General features: G+C 48.5%; 1 protein-coding gene across 3 annotated transcripts in view; it reads left to right on the top strand.

Moving 5' to 3' along the window:
• GTF3C1 (general transcription factor IIIC subunit 1) overlaps positions 1-26,367 on the top strand; it is a 489,121-nt gene that overhangs the window by 9,949 nt on the left and 452,805 nt on the right. For 2 of the 3 annotated variants that reach the window (XM_063934223.1, XM_063934224.1), the window contains exon 4: positions 4,777-4,920. The exons of the other annotated variant lie outside the window; for it this stretch is intronic. In XM_063934223.1, the coding sequence (XP_063790293.1) occupies positions 4,777-4,920 (144 nt within the window). The remainder of the gene's footprint in view (positions 1-4,776; positions 4,921-26,367) is intronic. 3 annotated transcript variants of the gene reach the window in all.

Here is a 26,367-nt window from a genome sequence, read left to right as displayed (position 1 = left end):
GAGGAAGGTGAAGTAGACCCAGAGTGGGAGGATGCTTTGGCTTGGGAAGAAAAGGAGCTATCTACAAGCTCAGGTGTCAGATTGCTGATAGAAGCTATCCGTCAGACTCTTAATCTCCAGGATGTGGCAGTTTCAAAAGGCAGAAAAGTTGCTGTCTTCCATTCTTATTCACACTTTGCGGATATTTTGAAAGAGCCCTGGCTTAAATCAGACTCTCGTTTCCAGGCCCCTAAGAAATATAGATTTCTGTATCCCTTTACGGAGGAGGGCACAAGATTTTAGGAAACGGCCCCAAAGGTACATGCCCCTATTACACACTTGGCGAAAGCTACGGTTATTCCCTCCGTACAGTCTGTGATCTTGAAAGATCCTACAGATAGGAAAATAGAGGCAATGCTTAAATCTATGATTGCCCTGTCAGATATTTCCCTATGTCCTATTCTCGCTGGCATTTGGGTTCTTAAGGCCGTTGATGACTGGCTAGCACAAGTGGAGTCTGGAATGCAATCTGACGATCCGTCAGAAGCTATTCAATTAGCAGAACAGATTTCTGAGGCTCTAACTTATGTAGGTGAAGCCTTGTTGGACTCTGCTGCACTTCAGTCACGTGTATCTGCCTTGGCTGTAACGGCAAGAAGATCTCTCTGGCTTCGGGTTTGGAACGCTGACTGCGATTCAAAACAGACTTTAACAGCTGTGTCCTTTTAAAGAGGATTATTTCGGATACTGCTGGAGGCAAGAGTCTTTTTCTTCCAGTTGCCCCTCAGAAAACAAAATCCACAAAGTTTCGGTCCTTTCGTACTCAGGGCAGGGGAAGTTTCCAGTCCTTTCAGGCTTTATCCAGATTTCCATGAAGAGGAGCATTCAGTGGTAGATGAACACAGGCAATTCGTAGACCAGCCATTAAGTCTACTGACAAGCCTTACTGCGTGATGCTTCGAGGTCTCCGGAGGGATCACTGGTGGTCGGGGCTCGGTTACTACAGTTCAAGGATGTGTAACTCCTGTCGACACCAGATCGGTGGGTGACGTGGGTCATCTCCAGAGGATGCATCTTAGATCTCGAGGAACCAGTCCCACATTTTTTTTTTCGTCACCCCTCTTCCAAGCGATCCCTCCAGGCGTCGAGCTCTCCTTCAAGCGACTGCCACGCTTTTACACAATGGAGTAATTCTTCCAGTTCCCAACCAGCAATGAGGTCAGGGATTTTACTTGAGTCTTTTTCTCGTAAACAAACCGACCCATTTTAAATCTCAAATGCCTAAACCCATATCTCTCTGTCCAGAAATTAAAATTAGAATCCATTCATTTAATTATTGCCGCCGGAGAAATATTTGGCTTCCATAGACATAAAGGATGCATACCTACATGTTCCTATTTGGACGGGTCATTAATATCTTCTATGATTTGCAGTCGGCCCTTGGCATTTTCAGTTTCAAGCTCTCCCATTTTGGTCTCTCCACAGCCCCTCGGGTGTTTACAAAGATTATGGGCCATATCGTGGCAGTACTGAGGTGTCAGGGAGTCAAAATTACTCCTTACTTGGACGATCTGTTAATCAAGGGCCCATCAGAGACTATTCTTCACCAACACTTGCGACTCACAATAGACACCCTGCAGTCCTTCTGATGGATAATAAATTTCCCAAAATTGTCTCTGCTTCCTTCCCAGAAGATTATATTTCTGGGACTCTTATTCGACACCAGGAGCCAAAGAGTGTTTCTTCAACAGGAAAAAATCCAGGACCTACAGTCCAGAATTTGAAGACTGTTACAATTGCCGATGGTTTCAGTTTTCAGATGCATGCAGGTGTTAGGAAAGATGGTTGCAACCTTCGAGGCAGTCCTATATGCCAGATTTAATGCCCGACCCCTTCAAGCTCAGATTCTCAGCTGTTCGACTAGGATGGGACCACACTCGAATTACAGTTGTTCCGCTTGTCGGTACAGACTTGTCAATCGCTCCACTGGTGGCTTCACAGCCACAATGTGACCAAGGGAGCTCCATTCACGATTTGGTCTTGGATGATGGTCTCCACGGACGCCAGCCTCACGGGTTGGGGAGCGGTATTTCAAACTCCTAATTTTCAGCGACTCTGGAACAGTCAGGAATCATTGTTACAGATCAACATTTTGGAATTGCGAGCGATCCGGTATTCGCTCATTCAAATACAAACCATGGTCCAGGGTTATCCAGTTCGTGTTCAGTCCGACAATGCCACGGCGGTGGCTTACATAAACAGACAAGTAGGAACTCGAAGCTGGAACGTCATGAAAGAGGTCACTCATATTATCACGTGGGCGGAGCGTTGGGTTCCAGCCATCTCCGCGATTCACATTCCGGGAGTCGAAAACTGGGAAGCAGATTTCTTAAACCATCGCACAGTTCACCCAGGAGAGTGGGAGCTTCACCAGGAGGTTTTTCTTACTCTAGTGTCTCTGTGGGGAGCGCCCGACATAGATCTCATGGCGTCTCGTCTCAACAACAAAAAAGAAGCTCCCTCACTACTGGTCGCGCACTCGGGATCCTCAGGCGACTCTGATCGATGCCTTGACAGCTCCGTGGCAGTTTCAACTGGGATACGTGTTTTCACGTCTACTTCAATGCATCCGGCAAGGAGGCCTGCCAGTCATTCTGGTAGCTCCGGATTGTCTGTGTCACCAGTGGTACACTCTTCTGCGCGGCATGGTAGTCGGGGAACCTTTCCGTCTCCCTCTGCGACCGGACCTTCTTCTTCAAGGACCATGTCACCACCCAGATTTAAATTGGCTGGCTTTGACGGCATGGTTCTTGAATCCAGCATTTTAAGGATTATCTCGGCCAGTCGTACAAACAGTGATTCAGGCTAGGAGGCCGGTAACTTCTGGAATTTATCACAGGGTGTGGTGTATTTACATTGCTTGGTGTGAAAAACACGGTTTGGCACCGGACCTATTTAGGGTACCTTGCCTGTTGTTTTTCCTTCAGGAGTGTCTCACTAAAGGTTTGCGACTTTTCTCACTTAAAGGACAGGTCTCTGCTTTATCGGTACTTCAAAAAAGATTGTCTCTCATTCCAGAGGTCCAGACATTTCTTCAGGGAGTACTTCGGATTCCACCACCTTTTGTTCCCCTGGTTCCTCCCTGGGACTTGAATGTAGTTCTTACGGCTCTTCAGAAATCTCAGTTTGAACCATTAGAATCTGTGGAATTGCGATTCCTAACACTCAAGGTTGTTTTTACTTTTGGCCATTGCCTCAGCCAGACGTGTATCTGAGTTGGCGGCTCTTTCTTGCAGGCCGCCTTTGTTTGTTTTTCATGATGACCGAGTGGTTCTGCGTACAAAACCTTCCTTCTGAAGGTTGTCGGCTTTCCACCTAAATCAGGACAGTGTCCTTCCAGCGTTTACTCCTTCCTCTTCCTCCGGGGAGGATAACCATTTGGCCTTATTGGACGTTGTTAGGACCTTAAGAATTTATTTGTCTCATACTGAATCTCTTTGTTGTACGGATTCGTTGTTGGTGTTGATTAACGCACCCAAACGGGGTTGGCCGGCTTCTAAGAACACAGTGGCTCATTGGGTGACTTCGGTCATTCGGCAGGCATACATACTTTCTAATGTTGCTGTTCCTGATCCAATACGGGCTCATTCGACTAGGGCTGTTGGAGCCTCTTGGGCTGTTCGCGGTTGTGTATCATCTGTCGAGCAGCTGTGTAGAGCGGCGACCTGGTCGTCCGTGCATACCTTCACGAAGTTCTACCTTTTTCATACTTTTGCTTTGGAGACTGCCTCTGTTGGGGGGTCAAATTTTGCAGACAGCTATGCCATCTGTGTCTCCCTAATCTAATTAGCTTGCTTTGGGAAATCCCAGTAGTAAGTGTGCAGCGTCCCCCAGATGGATGAAGGAGAAATATGATTTTTGTTTACTTACCGTAAAATCTTTCTCTGATTCCATCTGGGGGGCGCTGCGATCCCTCCCGTATATTTGTCTGGTTTATTGGTTGTGTTCTGTTTTGTCTCTTTCGGCTTGGCTAAACGTTAACTGAGATACTGGTTAGTCAGGCTGGAGATGGGAGGGGTTAGAGGGGGGAGGAGTTAGTTTTCTATAGGTTCTGTGCCAAACTCTTTTACCCACACACTCTAACCCAGCGGTACGTGCACAGAGTCCCCCAGATGGAATCAGAGAGAGATTTTACTGTACGTAAACAAAAATCCCTATTTTACTACTCAGTTTTAACTATTACAATAATAAGAATGATACAATAAGATATTTCTAATATATTCTTTGTATTTTGACATGACAGGAAATTCTGTGCCTCACCGCAAGTCACTGGACAATAAGGTAGCCCCCGGTGATACAATTACGCACAGTAAATACCGGCCTCTGACCATGTCAAACTGGTTTAAATAAAACAAAGATTATACACAATAAGATCTGTTTCAATGCTATCGGTGCAATGCAATCTATATTTGTGCACATAACTCTACTTTTTTTTGTCCCTTACAAAAGATGCAAATATCTCTGAGCCATTTAGCTCAACACACGTCCCTGCTATTGTCCCTGAAAAGCCGTCGCAAGACACAGCTTACGGGTATTTTGTTTCACTTTCCTCAGACAAAACAAATTCCCCAATAAGCGCCTACTTTCAGGGCGACTTAATAGGCTAGTCTGTAATAAGATATCTGTGAAAAATCTCGAAAAACTTTACTTTTTCACACCCAATGTTATTTTTCACTGCTAATTGGATTCCCACTATAACCAGGTATCTTAATTTCTTCATTGGTTTTTGTGTTTTAGAGTGGATGCTGGGAAAATCCATTATCTTCGACGTGTGCTTGACAGAAATGGGCTTATCACAATGCAGACCCATTTAATAAAGCTACAGAATGGAGCTCAGCAGCGTTCATTACTTTTGCTTTTGAAACGTTTTCACGTTGATAGGTATGTTTCTGGTTATTAAACATTCAAGCAAATATATTAGGGAAGAGACGCACAACCCATGATTGGGTGTGTGGTCACAACATTTTTTTTCCCAATGCTAACGGAAAAATTACTAGTCCCCATCCCAACCCTCCCTGCACCACAGTCTAAGGGAGTATCTAATATCAATGACTTGGGCTTCCATACGCAGTCTGTGCCTTGCCAACACTGCTCTGGCAACGTTTGGCTGACAGTGCAAGCTATAGACCTCATCCCTGGAATTACATTCTGGAGCTACCCTTCAAGGATGGGTGTTATCTGTAATCTGACATTGGTGCAGGGTGTGTATATTGGTCCTGGGTCTGATAGGTGGTTTAATTTGCCTTGAGGTTGCCATTTTCAGTCAGTGGATTTGATATCGAGACTCACTTGATCAACCACATCTTCAGTCGCCCAGTCTTCAAGTATCCCTATCCCTGTGAATCCAGTCCAGAGGCTGTTGTTATGTGGATCCCCAATGGTGTCTGATGCCTACAGTTAGTAATCTAGTAGTCTGGGGTAACATATAAAGGTGGTTCAATAAATAAGGTAACATGACCCCTAATTGTGTGAATTTATTCAACTTGTACATTTATGTGTAATTGGTAGTATAGTCTTCGTACAGATTATTTTTCCACATACTCCCCATAGTTGTCTTAAGCATGTGTCCCAGCGGTACACCAAGGCATCTATTCCAGCATAGAAGAAATCTGTGTCAAGCGCCTGAAGCCACAACATGACAGCTTGCGGAACTTCAACTTCGGTTGTGAATCGCCTTACGCCTAGGTGCTTATTCAATGGTCCAAAGAGATGGAAATAATAAGATTTTACTCACCGGTAAATCTATTTCTCGTAGTCCGTAGTGGATGCTGGGAACTCCGTAAGAACCATGGGGAATAGCGGCTCCGCAGGAGACTGGGCACAACTAAAGAAAGCTTTAGGACTACCTGGTGTGCACTGGCTCCTCCCACTATGACCCTCCTCCAGACCTCAGTTAGGATACTGTGCCCGGAAGAGCTGACACAATAAGGAAGGATTTTGAATCCCGGGTAAGACTCATACCAGCCACACCAATCACACCGTATAACTCGTGATACTATACCCAGTTAACAGTATGAAACATAACTGAGCCTCTCAACAGATGGCTCATAACAATAACCCTTTAGTTAGGCAATAACTATATACAAGTATTGCAGACAATCCGCACTTGGGATGGGCGCCCAGCATCCACTACGGACTACGAGAAATAGATTTACCGGTGAGTAAAATCTTATTTTCTCCAACGTCCTAGTGGATGCTGGGAACTCCGTCAGGACCATGGGGATTATACCAAAGCTCCCAAACGGGCGGGAGAGTGCGGATGACTCTGCAGCACCGAATGAGAGAACTCCAGGTCCTCCTCAGCCGGGGTATCAAATTTGTAGAATTTTGCAAACATGTTTGACCCTGACCAAGTAGCAGCTCGGCAAAGTTGTAAAGCCGAGACCCCTCGGGCAGCCGCCCAAGAAGAGCCCACCTTCCTCGTGGAATGGGCTTCTACAGATTTAGGATGCGGCAGTCCAGCCGCAGAATGCGCAAGCTGAATTGTGCTATAAATCCAGCGAGCAATCGTCTGCTTTGAAGCAGGAGCACCCAGCTTGTTGGGTGTATACAGGATAAATAGCGAGTCAGTTTTCCTGACTCCAGCCGTCCTGGAAACCTTAAATTTTCAAGGCCCTGATTACATCCAGTAACTTGGAATCCTCCAAGTCCCTAGTAGCCGCAGGCACTACAATAGGTTGGTTCAAGTGAAACGCTGATACCACCTTAGGGAGAAACTGGGGACGAGTCCTCAATTCTGCCCTATCCATATGGAAAATCAGATAAGGGCTTTTACATGACAAAGCCGCCAATTTTGACACACGCCTGGCCGAAGCCAAGGCCAAAAGCATGACCACTTTCCTCGTGAGATATTTTAGATCCGCGGTTTTAAGTGGCTCGAACCAATGTGACTTTAGGAAACTCAACACCACGTTGAGATCCCAAGGTGCCACTGGAGACACAAAAAGAGGCTGAATATGCAGCACTCCCTTAACAAAAGTCTGAACCTCAGGCAGTGAAGCCAGTTCTTTTTGGAAGAAAATGTACAGAGCCGAAATCTGGACCTTAATGGAAGCCAATTTTAGGCCCATAGTCACTCCGGACTGTAGGAAGTGCAGAAATCGACCCAGTTGAAATTCTTCTGTTGGGGCCTTCCTGGCCTCACACCAAGCAACATATTTTCGCCATATGCGGTGATAATGTTTTGCGGTCACATCTTTCCTAGCCTTCATCAGCGTAGGAATGACTTCCTCCGGAATGCCTTTTTCCTTTAGGATCCGGTGTTCAACCGCCATGCCGTCAAACGCAGCCGCGGTAAGTCTTGGAACAGACAGGGCCCCTGCTGCAGCAGGTCCTGTCTGAGCGGCAGAGGCCATGGGTCCTCTGAGATTATTTCTTGAAGTTCTGGGTACCAAGCTCTACTTGGCCAATCCGGAACCACGAGTATAGTTCTTACTCCTCTCCTTCTTATTATTCTCAGTACCTTGGGTATGAGAGGCAGAGGAGGGAACATATACACCGACTGGTACACCCACGGTGTTACCAGAGCGTCCACAGCTATCGCCTGAAGGTCCCTTGACCTGGCGCAATATCTTTTTAGCTTTTTGTTGAAGCGGGACGCCATCATGTCCACCTGTGGCCTTTCCCAATGGTGTACAATCATTTGGAAGACTTCTGGATGAAGTCCCCACTCTCCCGGGTGGAGGTCGTGTCTGCTGAGAAAGTCTGCTTCCCAGTTGTCCACTCCGGGAATGAACACTGCTGACAGTGCTAACGCATGATTTTCCGCCCATCGGAGAATCCTTGTGGCTTCTGCCATCGCCATCCTGCTTCTTGTGCCGCCCTGTTGGTTTACATGGGCGACCGCCGTGATGTTGTCTGACTGAATCAGTACCGGCTGGTTTCGAAGCAGGGGTCTTGCTTGACTTAGGGCATTGTAAATGGCCCTCAGTTCCAGAATGTTTATGTGTAGGGAAATCTCCTGATTTGACCATAGTCCCTGGAAGTTTTTTCCCTGTGTGACTGTCCCCCAGCCTCGAAGGCTGGCATCCGTGGTCACCAGAACCCAGTCCTGTATGCCGAATCTGCGGCCCTCTCGAAGATGAGCACCCTGCAGTCACCACGGCAGAGATACCCTGGTCCTTGGAGACAGGGTTATCAGCCGATGCATCTGAAGATGCGATCCGGACCACTTGTCCAACAGGTCCCACTGAAAAGCTCTTGCATGGAACCTGCCGAATGGCATTGCTTCGTAGGAAGCTACCATTTTTCCCAGGACTCGCGTGCAGTGATGCACCGACACCTGTTTTGGTTTCAGGAGGCCTCTGACTAGAGATGACAGCTCCTCGGCTTTCTCCTCCGGGAGAAACACTGTTTTCTGGTCTGTGTCCAGAACCATCCCCAGGAACAGTAGACGTGTCGTAGGAACCAGCTGTGCTGTTGTAGCACTTCCCGAGATAGTGCTACCCTGACCAATAACTGCTCCTTGGACCTCGCCTTTATCAGGAGATCGTCCAAGTACGGGATAATTAAATACTCCCTTTTTTCGAAGGAGTATCATCATTTCGGCCATTACCTTGGTAAATACTCTCTGTGCCGTGGACAGACCGAACGGCAACGTCTGGAATTGGTAATGACAAACCTGTACCACAAAACTGAGGTACTCCTGGTGAGGATGGTAAATGGGGACATGCAGGTAAGCATCCTTGATGCCCAGAGATACCATGTAATCTCCCTCGTCCAGGCTTGCAATAACCGCCCTGAGCGATTTCATTTTTAACTTGAACCTTCGTATATAAGTGTTCAAGGATTTCAATGTTAGAATGGGTTACACCGAACCGTCTGGTTTCGGTACCACAACATTGTGGAATAGTAACCTCGGCCTTGTTGAAGGAGGGGTACTTGCTGATTTGAGGTAACGGCGAGAGGGAGTCGCCTCGAACTCCAGCTTGTATCCCTGTGATACTATGAAGTTCTCGAGACGCGCCCCCACCGCACCTGGCTACACCTGTGGAGCCCCCGCGTCATGCGGTGGACTCAGAGGAAGCGGGGGAAGAATTTTGATCCTGGGAACTGGCTGACTGGTGCAGCTTTTTCCCTCTTCCCTTGTCTCTGTGCAGAAAGGAAGCGCCTTTGACCCGCTTGCTTTTCTGAAGCCGAAAGGACTGTACCTGAAAATACGGTGCTTTCTTAGGCTGTGAGGAAACCTGAGGTAAAAATTTTTCTTCCCAGCTGTTGCTGTGGATACGAGGTCCCAGAGACCATCCCCAAACAATTCCTCACCCTTATAAGGCAGAATCTCTATGTGCCTTTTAAAGTCAGCATCACCTGTCCAGTGCCGGGTCTCTAATACCCTCCTGGCAGAATGGACATTGCATTAATTCTGGATGCCAGCCGGCAAAATATCCCTCTGTGCATCCCTCATATATAAGACGACGTCTTTAATATGCTTTTATGTTAGCAAAATAGTATCCCTGTCTGACAGGGTCACAGACCACGCTGCAGCAGCACTATCCATGCTGAGGCAATTGCAGGTCTCCGTCTAGTACCTGAGTGTGTAAATACAGACTTCAGGATAGCCTCCTGCTTTTTATCAACAGGTACCTTCAAAGTGGCCGTATCCTAAGACTGCAGTGCCACCTTTTTTGACAAACGTGTGAGCGCCTTATCCACCCTAGGGGATATCTCCCAGCGTAACCTATCCTCTGTCGGGAAAGGGTACGCCATCCGTAACTTTTTAGAAATTACCAGTTTCTTATCGGGGGAACCCACGCTTTTTCACACACTTCATTCACTCATCTGATGGGGGAACAAAACACTGTCTGCTTTTTCTCCCCAAACATAAAACCCTTTTTTAGTGGTACTTGGGTTAATGTCAGAAATGTGTAACACATTTTTTATTGCCGGGATCATGCAACGGATGTTCCTAGTGGATTGTGTATATGTCTCAACCTCGTCGTCACTGGAGTCAGACTCCGTGTCGACATCTGTGTCTGCCATCTGAGGGAGCGGGCGTATTTGAGCCCCTGATGGCCTTTGAGACGCCTGGGCAGGCGCGGGCTGAGAAGCCGGCTGTCCCACAGCTGTTACGTCATCCAGCCTTTTATGTAAGGAGTTGACACTGTCGGTTAATACCTTCCACCTATCCATCCACTCTGGTGTCGGCCCCACAGGGGGCGACATCACATTTATCGGCATCTGCTCCGCCTCCACATAAGCCTCCTCATCAAACATGTCGACACAGCCGTACCGACACACCGCACACACACAGGGAATGCTCTGACTGAGGACTGGACCCCACAAAGCCCTTTGGGGAGACAGACAGAGAGTATGCCAGCACACACCAGAGCGCTATATAATGTAGGGATTAACACTATAACTGAGTGAATTTAGTCAATAGCTGCTTGTATAAACAATATTGCGCCTAAATTTAGTGCCCCCCTCTCTTTTTAACCCTTTGAGCCTGAAAACTACAGGGGAGAGCCTGGGGAGCTGTCTTCCAGCTGCACTGTGAAGAGAAAATGGCGCCAGTGTGCTGAGGGAGATAGTTCCGCCCCTTTTTCGCGGACTTTTCTCCCGCTTTTTTATGGATTCTGGCAGGGGTATTTGTCACATATATAGCCTCTGGGGCTATATATTGTGATGATTTTGCCAGGCAAGGTGTTTATATTGCTGCTCAGGGCGCCCCCCCAGCGCCCTGCACCCATCAGTGACCGGAGTGTGAGGTGTGCATGAGGAGCAATGGCGCACAGCTGCAGTGCTGTGCGCTACCTTGGTGAAGACTGAAGTCTTCTGCCGCCGATTTTCCGGAACACTTCTTGCTTCTGGCTCTGTAAGGGGGCCGGCGGCGCGGCTCCGGGACCGAACATCAATGGCCTGTTCCATGCGGTCGATCCCTCTGGAGCTAATGGTGTCCAGTAGCCTAAGAAGCCCAAGCTACCACCAGTTAGGTAGGTTCGCTTCTTCTCCCCTTAGTCCCTCGCTGCAGTGAATCTGTTGCCAGCAGATCTCACTGTAAAATAAAAAACCTAAAATATACTTTCTCTCTAGGAGCTCAGGAGAGCCCCTAGTGTGCATCCAGCTCAGCCGGGCACAAGATTCTAACTGAGGTCTGGAGGAGGGTCATAGTGGGAGGAGCCAGTGCACACCAGGTAGTCCTAAAGCTTTCTTTAGTTGTGCCCAGTCTCCTGCGGAGCCGCTATTCCCCATGGTCCTTACGGAGTTCCCAGCATCTACTAGGACGTCAGAGAAAACTCGGTGCCCGGTCAGGGCTGGAGGGAGGATGGTCCAGTTCTACCTAATGATAGCGCTGTAATTACTCAAACTCGTGCGACTGGCTGAGTGTGGCCTGGCATTATCATGCAGCAGTAAGATGCCTGTTCACAGCAACACAACTTATTTATAACGACTTGCCCCAGCAACCAACTCAATGTGTCACAATAGTGGTCAGCATTCATAGTATCCCCATTTAGCGAGGAAATCAACAAGAAGCTCTCCCTTGTAGTCAATAAACATGGTGGCCATGACATTCTTTTCTGATGGAGTTGTTTTGAATTTAATAGACTGTAGAGACTATGTGTGTTTCCATGTCATGGATGCTTGGTTCACACGTTTCATCACCTTTAACAATATGATGCATGAACCTCACTCCTTCCTCCCTCTCTCATTAGATACAATCCCATACTATTGGTTTCTCTAACGTCCTAGTGGATGCTGGGAATTCCGAAAGGACCATGGGGAATAGCGGGCTCCGAAGGAGGCTGGGCACTCTAGAAAGATTTATGACTACCTGGTGTGCACTGGCTCCTCCCACTATGACCCTCCTCCAAGCCTCAGTTAGATTTCGTGCCCGGCCGAGGTTGGATGCACACTAGGGGCTCTCCTGAGCCCTTAGAAAGAAAGTATAGATTTAGGTTTTTTATTTTCAGTGAGACCTGCTGGCAACAGGCTCACTGCAGCGAGGGACTAAGGGGAGAAGAAGCGAACTCGCCGGATTGGGCTTCTTAGGCTACTGGACACCATTAGCTCCAGAGGGATCGACCGCAGGCCCAGTCCTTGGTGTTCGGTCCCGGAGCCGCGCCGCCGTCCCCCTTACAGAGCCAGAAGCAAGAAGAGGTCCGGAAAAACGGCGGCAGAAGACATCAGTCTTCACCAAGGTAGCGCACAGCACTGCAGCTGTGCGCCATTGCTCCTCATACACACTTCATACTCCGGTCACTGAGGGTGCAGGGCGCTGGGGGGGGGGCGCCCTGAGAAGCAATAAAAACACCTTGGCTGGCAAAAACTCCACAATATATAGTCCCAGAGGCTATATATGTGGAAAATACCCCTGCCAGAATATGGAAAAAAGCGGGAGAATAGGCCGCGGAAAAGGGGCGGCGCTATCTCCTGCAGCACACTGGCGCCATTTCTCCTTCACAGATCCGCTGGAAGGAAGCTCCCTGGCTCTCCCCTGCAGTCTACACTACAGAACAGGGTAAAAACAGAGAGGGGGGGCACTAAATTTAGGCGCAATATATATATTATATAAAACAGCAGCTATAGGGGACTTAACTCAGTTAGTCCCTGCATTATATAGCGCTCTGGTGTGTGCTGGCATACTCTCACTCTGTCCCCCCAAAGGGCTTTTGTGGGTCCTGTCCTCATTCGGAGCATTCCTTGTGTGTGTGCGGTGTGTCGGTACGGCTGTGTCGACATGTTTGATGAGGATAATGATGTGGAGGCGGAGCAGATGCCTTTTAGAAGGGATGTCACCCCCTGCGGGGCAGACACCTGAGTGGATGGGCTTATGGAAAGTAATGAGTGCTCGTATAGACTCCCTATATAAGAAAATCGACGACATGCCAAATGTGGGACAGCCGACTTCTCAGCTCGTGCCTGCCCAGGCGTCGCATGGGTCATCAGGGGCTCTAAAACGCCCGCTACCTCAAGCAGACCCAGATGTCGACACTGATACTGACACCAGTGTCGACGACGATGAGTCTAACCTGATGCCCACTAAGGCCATTCACTGCATGATTGAGGCAATGAAAGAGGTGTTACACATTTCTGATATAACTACAGGTACCACTAAAAAGGGTATTATGTTTGGAGAGAAAAAACTACCCGTAGTTTTTCCCCCATCAGATGAATTAAATGAAGTGTGTGAAGAAGCGTGGGCTTTCCCTGATAAAAAATTGGTAATTCCTAAGAAGGTACTAATGGCGTTCCCTTTCCCGCCAGAGGATAGGTCACGTTGGGAAACACCCCCTAGAGTGGATAAAGCGCTCACACGTTTGTCTAAAAAGGTGGCACTACCGTCTCCGGATACGGCCGCCCTCAAGGAACCTGCTGATAGAAAGCAGGAGGCGATCCTGAAGTCTGTATATACACACACAGGCATTATACTTAGGCCAGCTATTGCGTCAGCTTGGATGTGCAGTGCTGCCGCTGCGTGGTCAGATAAACTGTCAGAAAATATTGACACATTAGACAGAGACACGATCCTGTTAACCATAGACCATATAAAAGACTCAGTCTTATATATGAGAGATGCACAGAGGGAAATCTGCTGACTGGCATCTAAAGTAAGTGCATTGTCCATTTCTGCTAGGAGAGGCTTATGGACTCGCCAGTGGACAGGAGATGCGGATTCAAAAAAGCACATGGAAGTGTTACCATATAAGGGTGAGGAATTATTTGGGGATGGTCTCTCGGACTTAGTTTCCACAGCAACGTCTGGGAAGTCAGCATTTTTACCCCATGTCCCCTCACAGCCTAAGAAGGCGCCGTTTTATCAGGTTCAGTCCTTTCGGACCCAGAAAAACAGGCGTGGAAAAGGCGGGTCTTTTCTGTCCAGAGGCAGAGGTAGGGGAAAAAGGCTGCAACAAACAGCAGGTTCCCAGGAGCAAAAGTCCTCCCCCGCTTCTTCTTCCAAGTCCGCCGCATGACGGTGGGGCTCCACAGGCGGAGCCAGGTACGGTGGGGGGTCGCCTCAAAAATTTCAGCGATCAGTGGGTTCGCTCACAGGTGGATCCCTGGATCCTGCAAATAGTATCTCAGGGGTACAAGCTGGAATTCGAGGCGTCCCCACCTCACCGGTTCCTAAAATCTGCCTTGCCGATTGCTCCCTCAGACAGGGAGGCGGTGCTAGCGGCAATTCACAAGCTGTATTCCCAGCAGGTGATAATCAAGGTACCCCTACTTCAACAAGGCCGGGGTTATTATTCCACACTATTTGTGGTACCGAAACCGGACGGTTCGGTGAGACCCATTCTAAATTTGAAATCCTTGAACACGTACATAAAGAAATTCAAGTTCAAGATGGAATCGCTCAGGGCGGTTATTGCAAGCCTGGACGAGGGGGATTACATGGTATCCCTTGACATCAAGGATGCTTACCTACATGTCCCCATTTACCATCCTCACCAGGAGTACCTCAGATTTGTGGTACAGGATTGCCATTACCAATTCCAGACGCTGCCGTTTGGACTGTCCACGGCACCGAGGGTATTTACCAAGGTTATGGCGGAAATGATGATACTCCTTCGAAGAAAGGGAGTTTTAATTATCCCGTACTTGGACGATCTCCTAATAAAAGCGAGGTCCAAGGAACAGTTGTTGGTGGGAGTAGCACTATCTCAGGAGGTGCTGCACCAGCACGGCTGGATTCTGAATATCCCAAAGTCACAGCTGGTTCCGACGACACGGCTACTGTTCCCTGGGTATGATTCTGGATACAGTCCAGAAGAAAGTGTTTCTCCCGGAGGAGAAAGCCAGGGAGTTGTCATCTCTAGTCAGAGACCTCCTGAAACCAAAACAGGTATCAGTGCATCGCTGCACACGGGTCCTGGGGAAGATGGTGGCTTCTTACGAAGCAATTCCCTTTGGCAGGTTCCATGCCAGAATCTTTCAGTGGGACCTGTTGGACCAGTGGTCCGGATCGCATCTTCAGATGCATCGCTTAATAACCCTGTCTCCAAGAACCAGGGTGTCTCTACTGTGGTGGCTGCAGAGTGCCCATCTTCTAGAGGGCCACAGGTTCGGAATACAGGACTGGGTCCTGGTGACCACGGATGCCAGCCTTCGAGGCTGGGGGGCAGTCATACAGGGAAGAAACTTCCAAGGACTATGGTCGAGTCAGGAGACTTCCCTTCACATAAATATTCTGGAACTAAGGGCCATCTACAATGCCCTAAGTCGAGCAAAAGCCCTGCTCCTACACCAGCCGGTGCTGATCCAGTCAGACAACATCACGGCAGTCGCCCATGTAAATCGACAGGGCGGCACAAGAAGCAGGATGGCGATGGCAGAAGCCACAAGAATTCTCCGATGGGCGGAGAATCATGTACTAGCACTGTCAGCAGTGTTCATTCCGGGAGTGGACAACTGGGAAGCAGACTTCCTCAGCAGACACGACCTCCACCCGGGAGAGTGGGGACTTCACCCAGAAGTCTTCCAGATGCTGGTAAACCGTTGGGAAAAACCACAGGTGGACATGATGGCGTCCCGTCTCAACAAAAAGTTAAAAAGATATTGCGCCAGGTCAAGGGACCCTCAGGCGATAGCTGTGGACGCTCTAGTGACACCGTGGGTGTACCAGTCGGTTTATGTGTTCCCTCCTCTGCCTCTCATTCCAAAGGTATTGAGAATAATAAGAAAGCGAGGAGTAAACACAATTCTCGTGGTTCCGGATTGGCCAAGACGAGCGTGGTACCCGGAACTTCAAGAGATGCTCTCAGAGGACCCGTGGCCTCTACCGCTCAGACAGGACCTGATACAGCAGGGGCCCTGTCTGTTCCAAGACTTACCGCGGCTGCGTTTGACGGCATGGCGGTTGAACACCGGATCCTAAAGGAAAAGGGTATTCCGGAAGAAGTCATTCCTACGCTTATTAAGGCCAGGAAAGATGTTACGGCAACGCATTATCACCGCATATGGCGAAAATATGTTGCATGGTGCGAGGCCAATAAGGCCCCAACAGAGGAATTTCAACCAGGTTGATTTCTGCATTTCCTGCAAGCAGGAGTGGATATGGGGCTAAAACTAGGCTCCATTAAAGTACAGATCTCAGCTCTGTCGATTTTCTTTCAAAAAGAACTAGCTTCAGTACCTGAAGTTCAGACTTTTGTAAAAGGAGTGCTGCATATTCAGCCCCCGTTTGTGCCTCCTGTGGCACCTTGGGATCTCAACGTGATGTTGAGTTTCTTAAAATCACATTGGTTTGAGCCACTAAAAACCGTGGATCTGAAATATCTCACGTGGAAAGTGGTCATGTTATTGGCCTTGGCTTCAGCCAGGCGAGTGTCAGAATTAGCGGCTTTATCATGTAAAAGCCCTTATCTGATTTTCCATATGGATAGGGCAGAGTTGAGGACTCGTCCCCAATTTCTCCCTAAGGTGGTGTCAGCGTTTCACCTGAACCAGCCTATTGTGGTGCCGGCGGCTACTAGTGAATTGGAGGACTCCAAGTTGCTAGACGTTGTCAGGGCCCTGAAAATATGTTTCCAGGACAGCTGGAGTCAGGAAAACTGACTCGTTGTTTATCCTGTATGCACCCAACAAGCTGGGTGCTCCTGCTTCTAAGCAGTCTATTGCTCGCTGGATTTGTAGTACAATTCAGCTTGCACATTCTGTGGCAGGCATACCACAGCCAAAATCTGTAAATGCCCATTCCACAAGGAAGGTGGGCTCATCTTGGGCGGCTGCCCGAGGGGTCTCGGCTTTACGACTTTGCAGAGCAGCTACTTGGTCAGGGGCAAACACGTTTGCAAAATTCTACAAATTTGATACCCTGGCTGAGGAGGACCTGGAGTTCTCTCATTCGGTGCTACAGAGTCATCCGCACTCTCCTGCCCGTTTGGGAGCTTTGGTATAATCCCCATGGTCCTTTCGGAGTTCCCAGCATCCACTAGGACGTTAGAGAAAATAAGAATTTACTCACCGGTAATTCTATTTCTCGTAGTCCGTAGTGGATGCTGGACGCCCATCCCAAGTGCGGATTGTCTGCAATACTTGTACATAGTTACTGTTAACTAAAGGGTTATGGTTGAGCCATCTGTTGAGAGGCTCAGTTGTTTTCATACTGTCAAACTGGATATAGTATCACGAGTTGTACGGTGTGATTGGTGTGGCTGGTAAGAGTCTTACCCGGGATTCTAAATCCTTCCTTATTATGTCTGCTCGTCCGGGCACGGTGTCCTAACTGAGGCTTGGAGGAGGGTCATAGTGGGAGGAGCCAGTGCACACCAGGTAGTCATAAATCTTTCTAGAGTGCCCAGCCTCCTTCGGAGCCCGCTATTCCCCATGGTCCTTTCGGAGTTCCCAGCATCCACTACGGACTACGAGAAATAGAATTACCGGTGAGTAAATTCTTATTTTTGTGAACGTCTCTGAATTGCTTCGTTAATGCGTCTGTCTACCTGAATCAGACCTACAATGCGGCAGAAATTGTCTGTGGTGGACGTGCATAGCTGGCCCTTCCGTTCCGGCACTAACCCCAAACCTGTTTCCATTACATGTTGTTATCTTCATGCACCTCGACAAGTTGGTGTTGAATTTCAGCTACAGATGTGCCCTTTAGATTCAGAAATCTGAACATACTATGCAACTCAATGTTTCACCATGTGTCCGCCAGCCACAATATCTGATGTTGGGACAGTATGACTGATATCAGGTGCAGTCTAATGGCCGGGAGGGGAAGCCGTGGTCTATCTGATCTGGCAGGAAATTAGATTCGAAATAGTGAACATAACACACGTAAGAGGTCTTGTTACCGTATTTATTGAACCACCCTTGCACCACAGTACCTTAATGTTTAGGACCATAAGTCACCGGATGAATCATCTCTTTAGACTGTTGTGTTTTTAAGTGATTTGCTCATTTTTCAATGGCTATTAATTCATTATTTGTTAATTCACCTCTTATTCATGAATTAACATCCAGTTATTAATAGCCTTGCAAGTTTGTGCAGTAGTTTCTGTTATCAACGAATCAACAATATATACTCCATAACAATAGTTATTTCTTCTTTAGGGTCCATAGGGGTCCACAGGGATACTATGGTGTTTTAGATGGTAGAGGACCAGACACCAAAGGCTTTCAGCTCCCAGGATGCACTGGTCCCTATACCCTGCCCCCAGCCACAGGCCTAATCAGTATTTGTTTGGTGCCGACCAGTGCACCTTTAGACAGGGGGGCTGCTTTTCAGTCCCAAGCTTTGCTTTTATGTTTTATTTTAATAATATGTTTAGAGCAAGCAGCGTTGGGCAGTCCATTAGGACGCCAGCCCTGCTACTCTAGCAACTCCCCTCCGGTGGCGCGACGCTGGTGACTGGTCCAGAGATTTCGGCAAGGCGTAAGCGCAGCACCACTACAAGACACCCAGGCTGCAGCTGGAGACCGGGTAGCAGGCAAAGTGATTCCCCGCTCGCAGGGAATTGCGAATATAGCAGCCTTGCCTCCTGGTAATGGAGACCACTGGAGGCGCTGATGTGGCGGCCTGGTTCGTCCACTAGTCCACTAGGAATTATAATGGCATTGGGGATTTCTTTTTATAAGGTCCGTAGCCCTGGGGTTAATGTCAGCAAGGGAGCTCTCCCACAATAGCTCCTCCCCTGACTCAGAGGAGGTTTCCTGCCTTTCAGCTGCTCATTGCTACCCTCCTCCCCCAGTGCGATACATTGCCTGCTGCAGCAAGTCTCAGAAGGGTCCCGTCTCCCTGTATACCTCTCCTCCGGGCCAGGTTTATTCAGCATGTGAGCCTACCAGCCTTTTAGGCTTACATAGTTGATTCAGTGCCTAAATTATTTATGTATTTCTGCAGCGGGGTACACTGGGATTCCACAGGGAATAAATCGGGGTGTAGAATTGGATCTTGTCCCGTTCACCAATAGGCTAAAGCTTTGACTGTTCCCAGGATGCATTGCACCACCTCTTCTATAATCCCGCCTCCAGGCACTGGAGCTCAGTTTGTAAGTCGGTGCCTGCAGTGCAGGTCAGTAACAGGTGGGGCTGCTCTAGGCAGCCCTGAAAAGAGCTTTTTAAAAAGACTTCAAGGGCCGCAGCACTATTTATGTCAGTCTGACATTCTGTGCTGCGGCTCCATCACTTTCCTAGCAGCGCTGCATACTCCCGGGTACTTGCAGCGAGTGGTCTTCAGTATGCCGGCTGTCGGGATCCCGGCGCACAGTATACCAGCGCCGGAATCCTGACAGCCGGCATACCGACACTTATTCTCCCTCGTGGGGGTCCACGACCCCCTGGAGGGAGAATAAAATAGCGTGGCGCGCCACTGTGCCCGCAGCGTGGCGTGCCACTGTGCCCGCAGTGTGGCGAGCGCAGCGAGCCCGCAAGGGGCTCATTTGCGCTCGCCACACTATCTGTAAGCCGGCGGTCGGGTTCCCGGCGCCAGTATGCTGGTCGCCGGGAGCCCGACCGCCGGACTAACATACTACACCCCTTGCAGCGGATGCGCACCGGTCATCAGACACACCACCGCTGACGCTCTCCAGGATCGAGTCACTGCACATCAGGGAGTTGGTAAGAGGGTCTCCCAGGTGGGACCCACCGGTTAATCACGGTCCCAGGAGCTGGACCGTGCCGCTGGCATGGACACTATACTGCACAGGGACCCCACTATATCCACCAGGGCAAAGGAGCATGTCTGATTTACTCAAATCTGTTTGATATAGGCTCCACAGTACCCGGTGGTGAGGACCAGCATAGGGGATAAGGTGCTGACCTGTAGCCCGTCCCTCAGATCCGGCCGCCATCTACTGCTGATGTTTCCGCCCTGGAGATGCATTTCACTCTCCCTCACTCCCTGACTGAGATTTTGGCGCCATCTTCACTACTAGCTGGGCTGATCTCCGGGACTGATAGTCTCTGTCTCCTCTGTAAAGCTGCCTGTCTCATCAGTGCTGTGCATTTACAGGCACTTTAGTATTCTACATGTCATTTTAGACAGTGTACATTAAGAACAAGTGTACTGCTATCTGAATATTTGGAACAAGTATTCTGTAATAAACATCCAGTATCTACTGTGCATTGTATACTGACTATAATCTGTACCCTGAGGTGCTAGGTGCGTCAGGGACATATATATATGACCCTGACGCATATATATAATTTTTTTTATATATATATAATATATATATATATATATATATATATATATATATATATATATATATATATAATGATATAATATATTATTTCTTTTTTTGGAAATGGAGATGTCCGGCACTCTGTCAGCCTTGCATCTGGTCCCGGAGCCCGAATCAAAGAGGCATACAATGCAGAAGTAATAAACGGCACTCGGATGACACCTTATTTTAAATGCAAAAAGTGGTCACCACTTTTTGCATTTAAATAAGGTGTCCTCCGAGTGCCATTTATTACTTCTACTATTTTTATCTATCTATCTATCTATCTATATCAATCACAGAATATGTAATTTGATATATTCTCTTACGTCCTAGAGGATACTGGGGTCCATTTAGTACCATGGGGTATAGACGGGTCCACTAGGAGCCATTGGCACTGTAAGAATTTGTTAGTGTAGGCTGGCTCCTCCCTCTATGCCCCTCCTACCAGACTCAGTTTAGAAAATGTGCCCGGAGGAGCCTATCACGCTGAAGGAAGCTCCTGAAGAGTTTTCTGCATTTATTTTCTATGTTTGTTATTTTCAGACAGGGCTGGTTGGCACCAGCCTGCCTGCTTCGTAGGACTTAGGGATGGATGGGGGGTTAATGGTCCCGTTCCCCGCTGACAAGACACTGAGCTCCTGAGGGAACTATTCGCAAGCCCCACCACTGCGAGCGTACATTCCCACAGCACGCTGCCACCCCCTAACAGAGCCAGAGGAATGAAGAGTGGTGAGTACTGAGCCAGCGTCCCGGTTAGTGGGGCGCCGGCCATTATGGCGGCATGAGATTACGGAGACGCACAGCTTCTAACCGAGACTTAATACGTCTCCAGACACAATACACGACTGCGTCTCAGTACACAGTACCCAAACTGGCAAACACAGCCTTAAAATGGTTCTGTTGCATTTTAAGCACAAATTACCTCAGACAGTATAAAAAAAGCGGGAAGACCATGTGCCATTGAAGGGGCAGGGCATCACTATGAGTGGATCCAGCAGCTCACCAGCGCCATTTTCCCTCTGCAGTGGACACAGACTCTGACTGAGAGGGACGTGCAGCTCCTCCGGTGTAACTCCAAATTACCTCAGCGGTACCAGGGGGTCATAGAAGGTGGGGAGCGACTATTAGTGTACTTGGTCCCCTATCAGGGTACTTAGTCTGCGACCCGTCTAAGCTTGGCATTAGCGGTAAGGGCGCGGTGGGGGGCTGATTCCAAACAACTGTGTCTCCCTGAAGGGCTGTATGTGGGTTACTTGTGCTCAACTTTTTCCTGTGTGTGTGCTGTCACATTTACATTATGTCAGAGAGGTTTTTTTTTTTGTGCATCGGAGTGTTCCTCTTCATCAGGGGGCTCACTACTGGGTAATCAGGGTTCACAGAATAGCGGGGCTTAACCGGAGTGGGTTAATTCTCTTAAAGGAATGATCTCCACTCTTTCTACAGAATTTTCCTGCAATGAGAAAGAGACGCAATACTTAAAACAGACTGTGGATGAGTTTATGAACAGAGACTCAGTCCCCAAAACAGAGTCTCAATCCCCTTCCATTTGTCCGCAAAAGCGATCTCTGGCCCATATCCTGCAATCTGACTCTGACGCTGATGGGTCAGACTTGGAGGAGGGTGAGGTAGACTTGGAAGGAGGGGCGATGCAGCTCTGTCACAGGGAATAGAGGCTCTTATAGAGGCCATCAGAGATGTTCTGCATATTCCTGATAAGGTGTCAGAGGAGTGTGAGGAATCTTATTTTAATGTAAAAAAGAAGTCCTCAGTCACTTTTCCTGTGCCAAAGGAATTGAATACCATGTTTGAAGAACCGTGGGTTAATCCTGATAAGAAATTTCAGATCCCTAAAAGGTTGCTCTCATCTTTTCCCTTTCCTCTGGGGGATAGACAAAAATGGGAAAATCCACAGATAGTGGACGCATCAGTCTCTAGGCTGTTACGATAAATTGTATTGCCTGTCCCTGGTGCAGCCTCCCTAAAAGACACGGCTGATCGTAAAATTGAGACTACACTCAAATTATTGTACACAGCTGCTGGAGTGGCCCAGAGACTCACTATGACATGTGCGTGGATAACAAAAGCCATTGCTAAATGGTCAGGTAACCTAACTGAGGGGTTGGATTCCTTGTCTAGGGGGGATGTTGTTTTACTCCTGCAGCATACACAGGACTCTGCGAACTTTATGGTGGAAGCCATAAAAGAGATAGGCTTGCTTAATGCATGCACCACTACTATGGCAGTGTCGGCACGCAGGGGCTTGTGGCTACACCAGTGGACTGCTGACGCGGACTCCAGGAAAGCCATGGAATGCCTACCATTCACAGGAGAGGCCTTGTTTGGTGATGAACTAGACAAATGGATCTCCAAAGCTACTGCGGGTAAGTCTACGTATCTTCCTTCCGCAGCCACCCCCCCCCCAACCAAGAAGACTTTTTCAGCTTCTATGTTAGTCTTTTCGGACGGCCATGTTCAAGGGTTAATCCAGATGTGCTTCTACGTCCTCCAGCGGCGCAATAGGTAAACCACGCAAACCTGCAACTGAAGGTGCTCAGGAACAGAGCTGAGGCTCTGCTTCCTCAAAGACTTTAGCATGACGGTGGACCGCAATGCATGGAAGGCTGTCAGGTGGGAGCCCGCCTACAATTCTTCAGTCCGTTCTGGTCACGTTCGTGCCAGGATCCCTGGGTCATAGATCTTATTTCCCAGGGCTACAGACTAGAGTTCCGAAAGCTCCCACCTCACACATTCTTCAAATCAGGCTTGCCAGTTTAACAAGAGGCAAGTCTTTACTTTACAGCATGCCATCCACAAACTGGTACAGACTCTGGTCATTGTTCCAGTTCCACCTCATCTACTAAACAAGGGGTACTATTCCAACTTGTTTGTAGTACCGAAACTGGACAGTTCGGTAAAACCGATTCTGAATCTCAAGTCTTTGAACCCATACTTACAAGTGTTCAAATTCAAGATGGAGTCTCTGAGAGTGGTAATCTTGGGTCTGAAGGAGGGGGAATTCCTAGTGCCTCTGGATATCAAGGATGCGTACCTTCATATTCTGATCTGGCCACCTCATCAGGCTTATCTATGGTTAGCATTGCAGGACTGTCACTACCACTTCCAAGCCCTGCCATTTGTTCTCTCCACGGCACCGAGGGTGTTCACCAAGGTGATGGCAGAGATGATGTTTCTACTCCGCAAACAGGGAGTGAACATAAGTCCGTACCTGGACGATCTCCTGGGAATGGTTGCTGGACAGCACTGGTCTTTGAACCAAACTCCTCCTGGATCATGGGTAGATTCTGAACCTTCCAAAGTCTCACCTAGAGCTAACAAGGAGGCTCCCATTCCTGGGAATGATACTGGACACATAGTCGCAAAAAGTGTTTCTCCGTTAAAGACTGCATTGGTAAACCAGTCAATGGTTCGGGATGTCCTGAAGCCAACCCGGGTGTCTGTGCATCTGTGCATTCACCTTCTGGGGAAAATGGTGTCCTCTTACGAGGCTCTTCAATACGGAAGGTTTCACGCAAGAACCTTCCAGCTCGATCTGTTGGACAAATGGTCCGGATTTCATCTTCATATGCACCAGAGGATCCGTCTGTTTCCAAAAGCCAGGATCTCCCTTCTGTGGTGGCTACAGACTTATCACCTCGTTGAGGGTCGGAGGTTCGCAATTCCTAACTGGATTCTGTTAACCACAGAAGCAAGCCTCCGAAGTTGGGGAGCTTTCACTCAGGCGGTGCAGTTTCAAGTAAGATGGTCAAGTCAGGAAGTCGTCCTTCCAATCAATATTCTGGAACTAAGGGCAATATACAACGCCCTTCTGCAGGCCTCACATCTTCTTCAAGATCGGGCCATTCAGGTGCAGTCGGACAATGTGATGACAGTGATGTATATGAACTGACAGGGCGGAACGAAAAGCAGAGCAGCAATGTCAGAGGTGTCAAGATTTCTCCTCTGGGCAGAAAGAAACGCTGTGGCGTTGTCAGCCGTCTTCATTCCGGGAGTAGAAAACTGGGAAGCAGACTTCCTCAGCAGACACGACCTGCACCCGGGGGAGTGGGGCCTTAACCTGGAAGTGTTCAGGTGCTTGACAAATCGATGGGAATATCCACAGATAGACATGATGGCCTCTCGTCTCAACAAGAAGATCAAGCGGTATTGTTTCAGGTCGAGAGACCCACAGGCAGTGGCAGTAGACGCCTTGACGACTCCATGGGTCTATCAGATGGTTTACGCGTTTCCTCCACTTCCTCTGATCCCAAGAATTCTAAAGAGAATAAAAAGGGAAAAAGTTCAAGCGATATTCATTGCTCCGAACTGGCCAAGAAGGGCCTGGTGTGGCCTCTACCTCTCCGCTAGGATCTTATGCAACAGGGCTCATTCGTCTATCAGGACTTACCGCGGCTACGTTTGACTGCATGGAAGTTGAACGGCTGATTCTAGCCAGGAGAGAGATCCCTCACAAGGTTATACCGACTATGATCCCGACTATGAACAATTGTGCAAGGTGGCTACGTGATCCTCGGTGAACACGTTCATCAGGTTCTGTGCCTTTGATACTTCCGCCTCCCAGGAAGCTTCCTTTGGACGCTGTGTTCTTGTGCCCGCTATGGTGCGTCCCCTCCCATGAGAAACTGCTTTAGGACATCCCCGATGTATTCCCTGTGGAATCACAGTGTACCCCGCTGCAGAAAAGGAGATGGCATTAGCCACTAGTCCCCTCTCCTGTCATGAGAATGTGGTTCTATGTGACTAACATCTACCATCTCTTTTACCTGCTACTGCTTTGGACTGGTTAATGAAACCGCTCCAGTGCCTGGAGGCAGGGTTATAGAGGAGGCAGTGCATCCTGGGAACAGACAAAGGTTTAGCCTGTTGGTGCCTCGTATCAAGATCCAACTTTACATCCCGATGTATTCCCTGTGGAATCCAGTGTTCCTCGCTGAAAGAGATTTAACCATGGTAAGTCTACCATAAATCTCCTTTTTGTGTGACTTGTGACTATGGGGATGATTCAGACCTGATCGCTGTGCTGCTAATTTTGCTGTCTTGCGTTCAGATAATCGCCACCCAAGGGGAGTTTAAATTTGCCTTTGCAAGTATGCGATTGCATGTCTACGCCGTACAAATATCCCTCAGTTAGTGGACAGCTGCAAATCCGTTCACACCTCATTCACCATCTAATGTTTTTACCAGTGTGTGCAGTCTGTGTGATGAGAACATGTTGATCAGGTCCGGAGCTGACGTCACACATCAGCCCTGAAAACGTTTGGGAACGCCTGCGTGTTCCCTGACACTCCCTGGAAACTGTCGGTTACCACCCACAAATGGCCTCTTCCTGTCAATCAGCATGCGAATGGCTGTGCGATTGAAATTTTCGCACCAGCCTGTCGCTGTTCAGCGATGCCTGTTGTTTGGCGACACACGTGAGCATTTCAATGTATACACATGCACAGTCTATCAATCACCCTCTGTGTGAAAACGCACAGCAGCAATCAGGTCTGAATTGGGCCCTGTATCTGCTGTTGTGATAATACTATTGCTCTCTATCCCTGTACTTTCTCCATAACCCATTAATAGGTGTATATGAATATACTGTAAGCACCTTGCATTTACTTATATCTGAGAAGAGGTATCACATTGCATTGTGTGGATTTACTGTGTATTTAACACCATGTTTGCTATAGACAAGGGGAAGAGGCTGGGGCTCTGACCTTGATTTTTCTGACAGCAGACAAGATAATTACACTCCACTCTTGTCTGCACAGTTTTCTCTTATGTCCTAGAGGATGCTGGGGTCCACATTAGTACCATGGGGTATAGACTGGTTCCTTGGGAGCCATGAGCACTTTAAGAGTTTAATGGTGTGGGCTGGTTCCCTCTATGCCCTTTGCCTCTCCTACCAGAATCAGTTTAGAAAATGTGCCCGGTGGAGCTGGTCACAGCTAGGGGAGCTCCATAGGCGTTTTTCTAATTTTATTATTTTTTAATTAGAGTTAGGCACAGGGAGGCTTCTGGCAACAGCCTCCCTGCTTCGTGGGACTTAAAGGGGGGGGGGGAGGGGGAGTAGTGTCCAACCCTGTGAGGTTGATGGCCACTATCTCCGCTGACAGGACAATAAGCTCCTGAGGGTGGTGATCCCTCAGCATGTTGCCACCCAATAACAGAGCCAGAAGATCGCGGTGGTGAGTTAGTCACCGGCAACCCGACAAGCGGG

The sequence above is a fragment of the Pseudophryne corroboree genome, chromosome 7 (assembly GCF_028390025.1).
Source record: "Pseudophryne corroboree isolate aPseCor3 chromosome 7, aPseCor3.hap2, whole genome shotgun sequence".
NCBI lineage: Eukaryota > Metazoa > Chordata > Amphibia > Anura > Myobatrachidae > Pseudophryne > Pseudophryne corroboree.
This window is presented reverse-complemented; position numbering and strand designations above follow the sequence as displayed.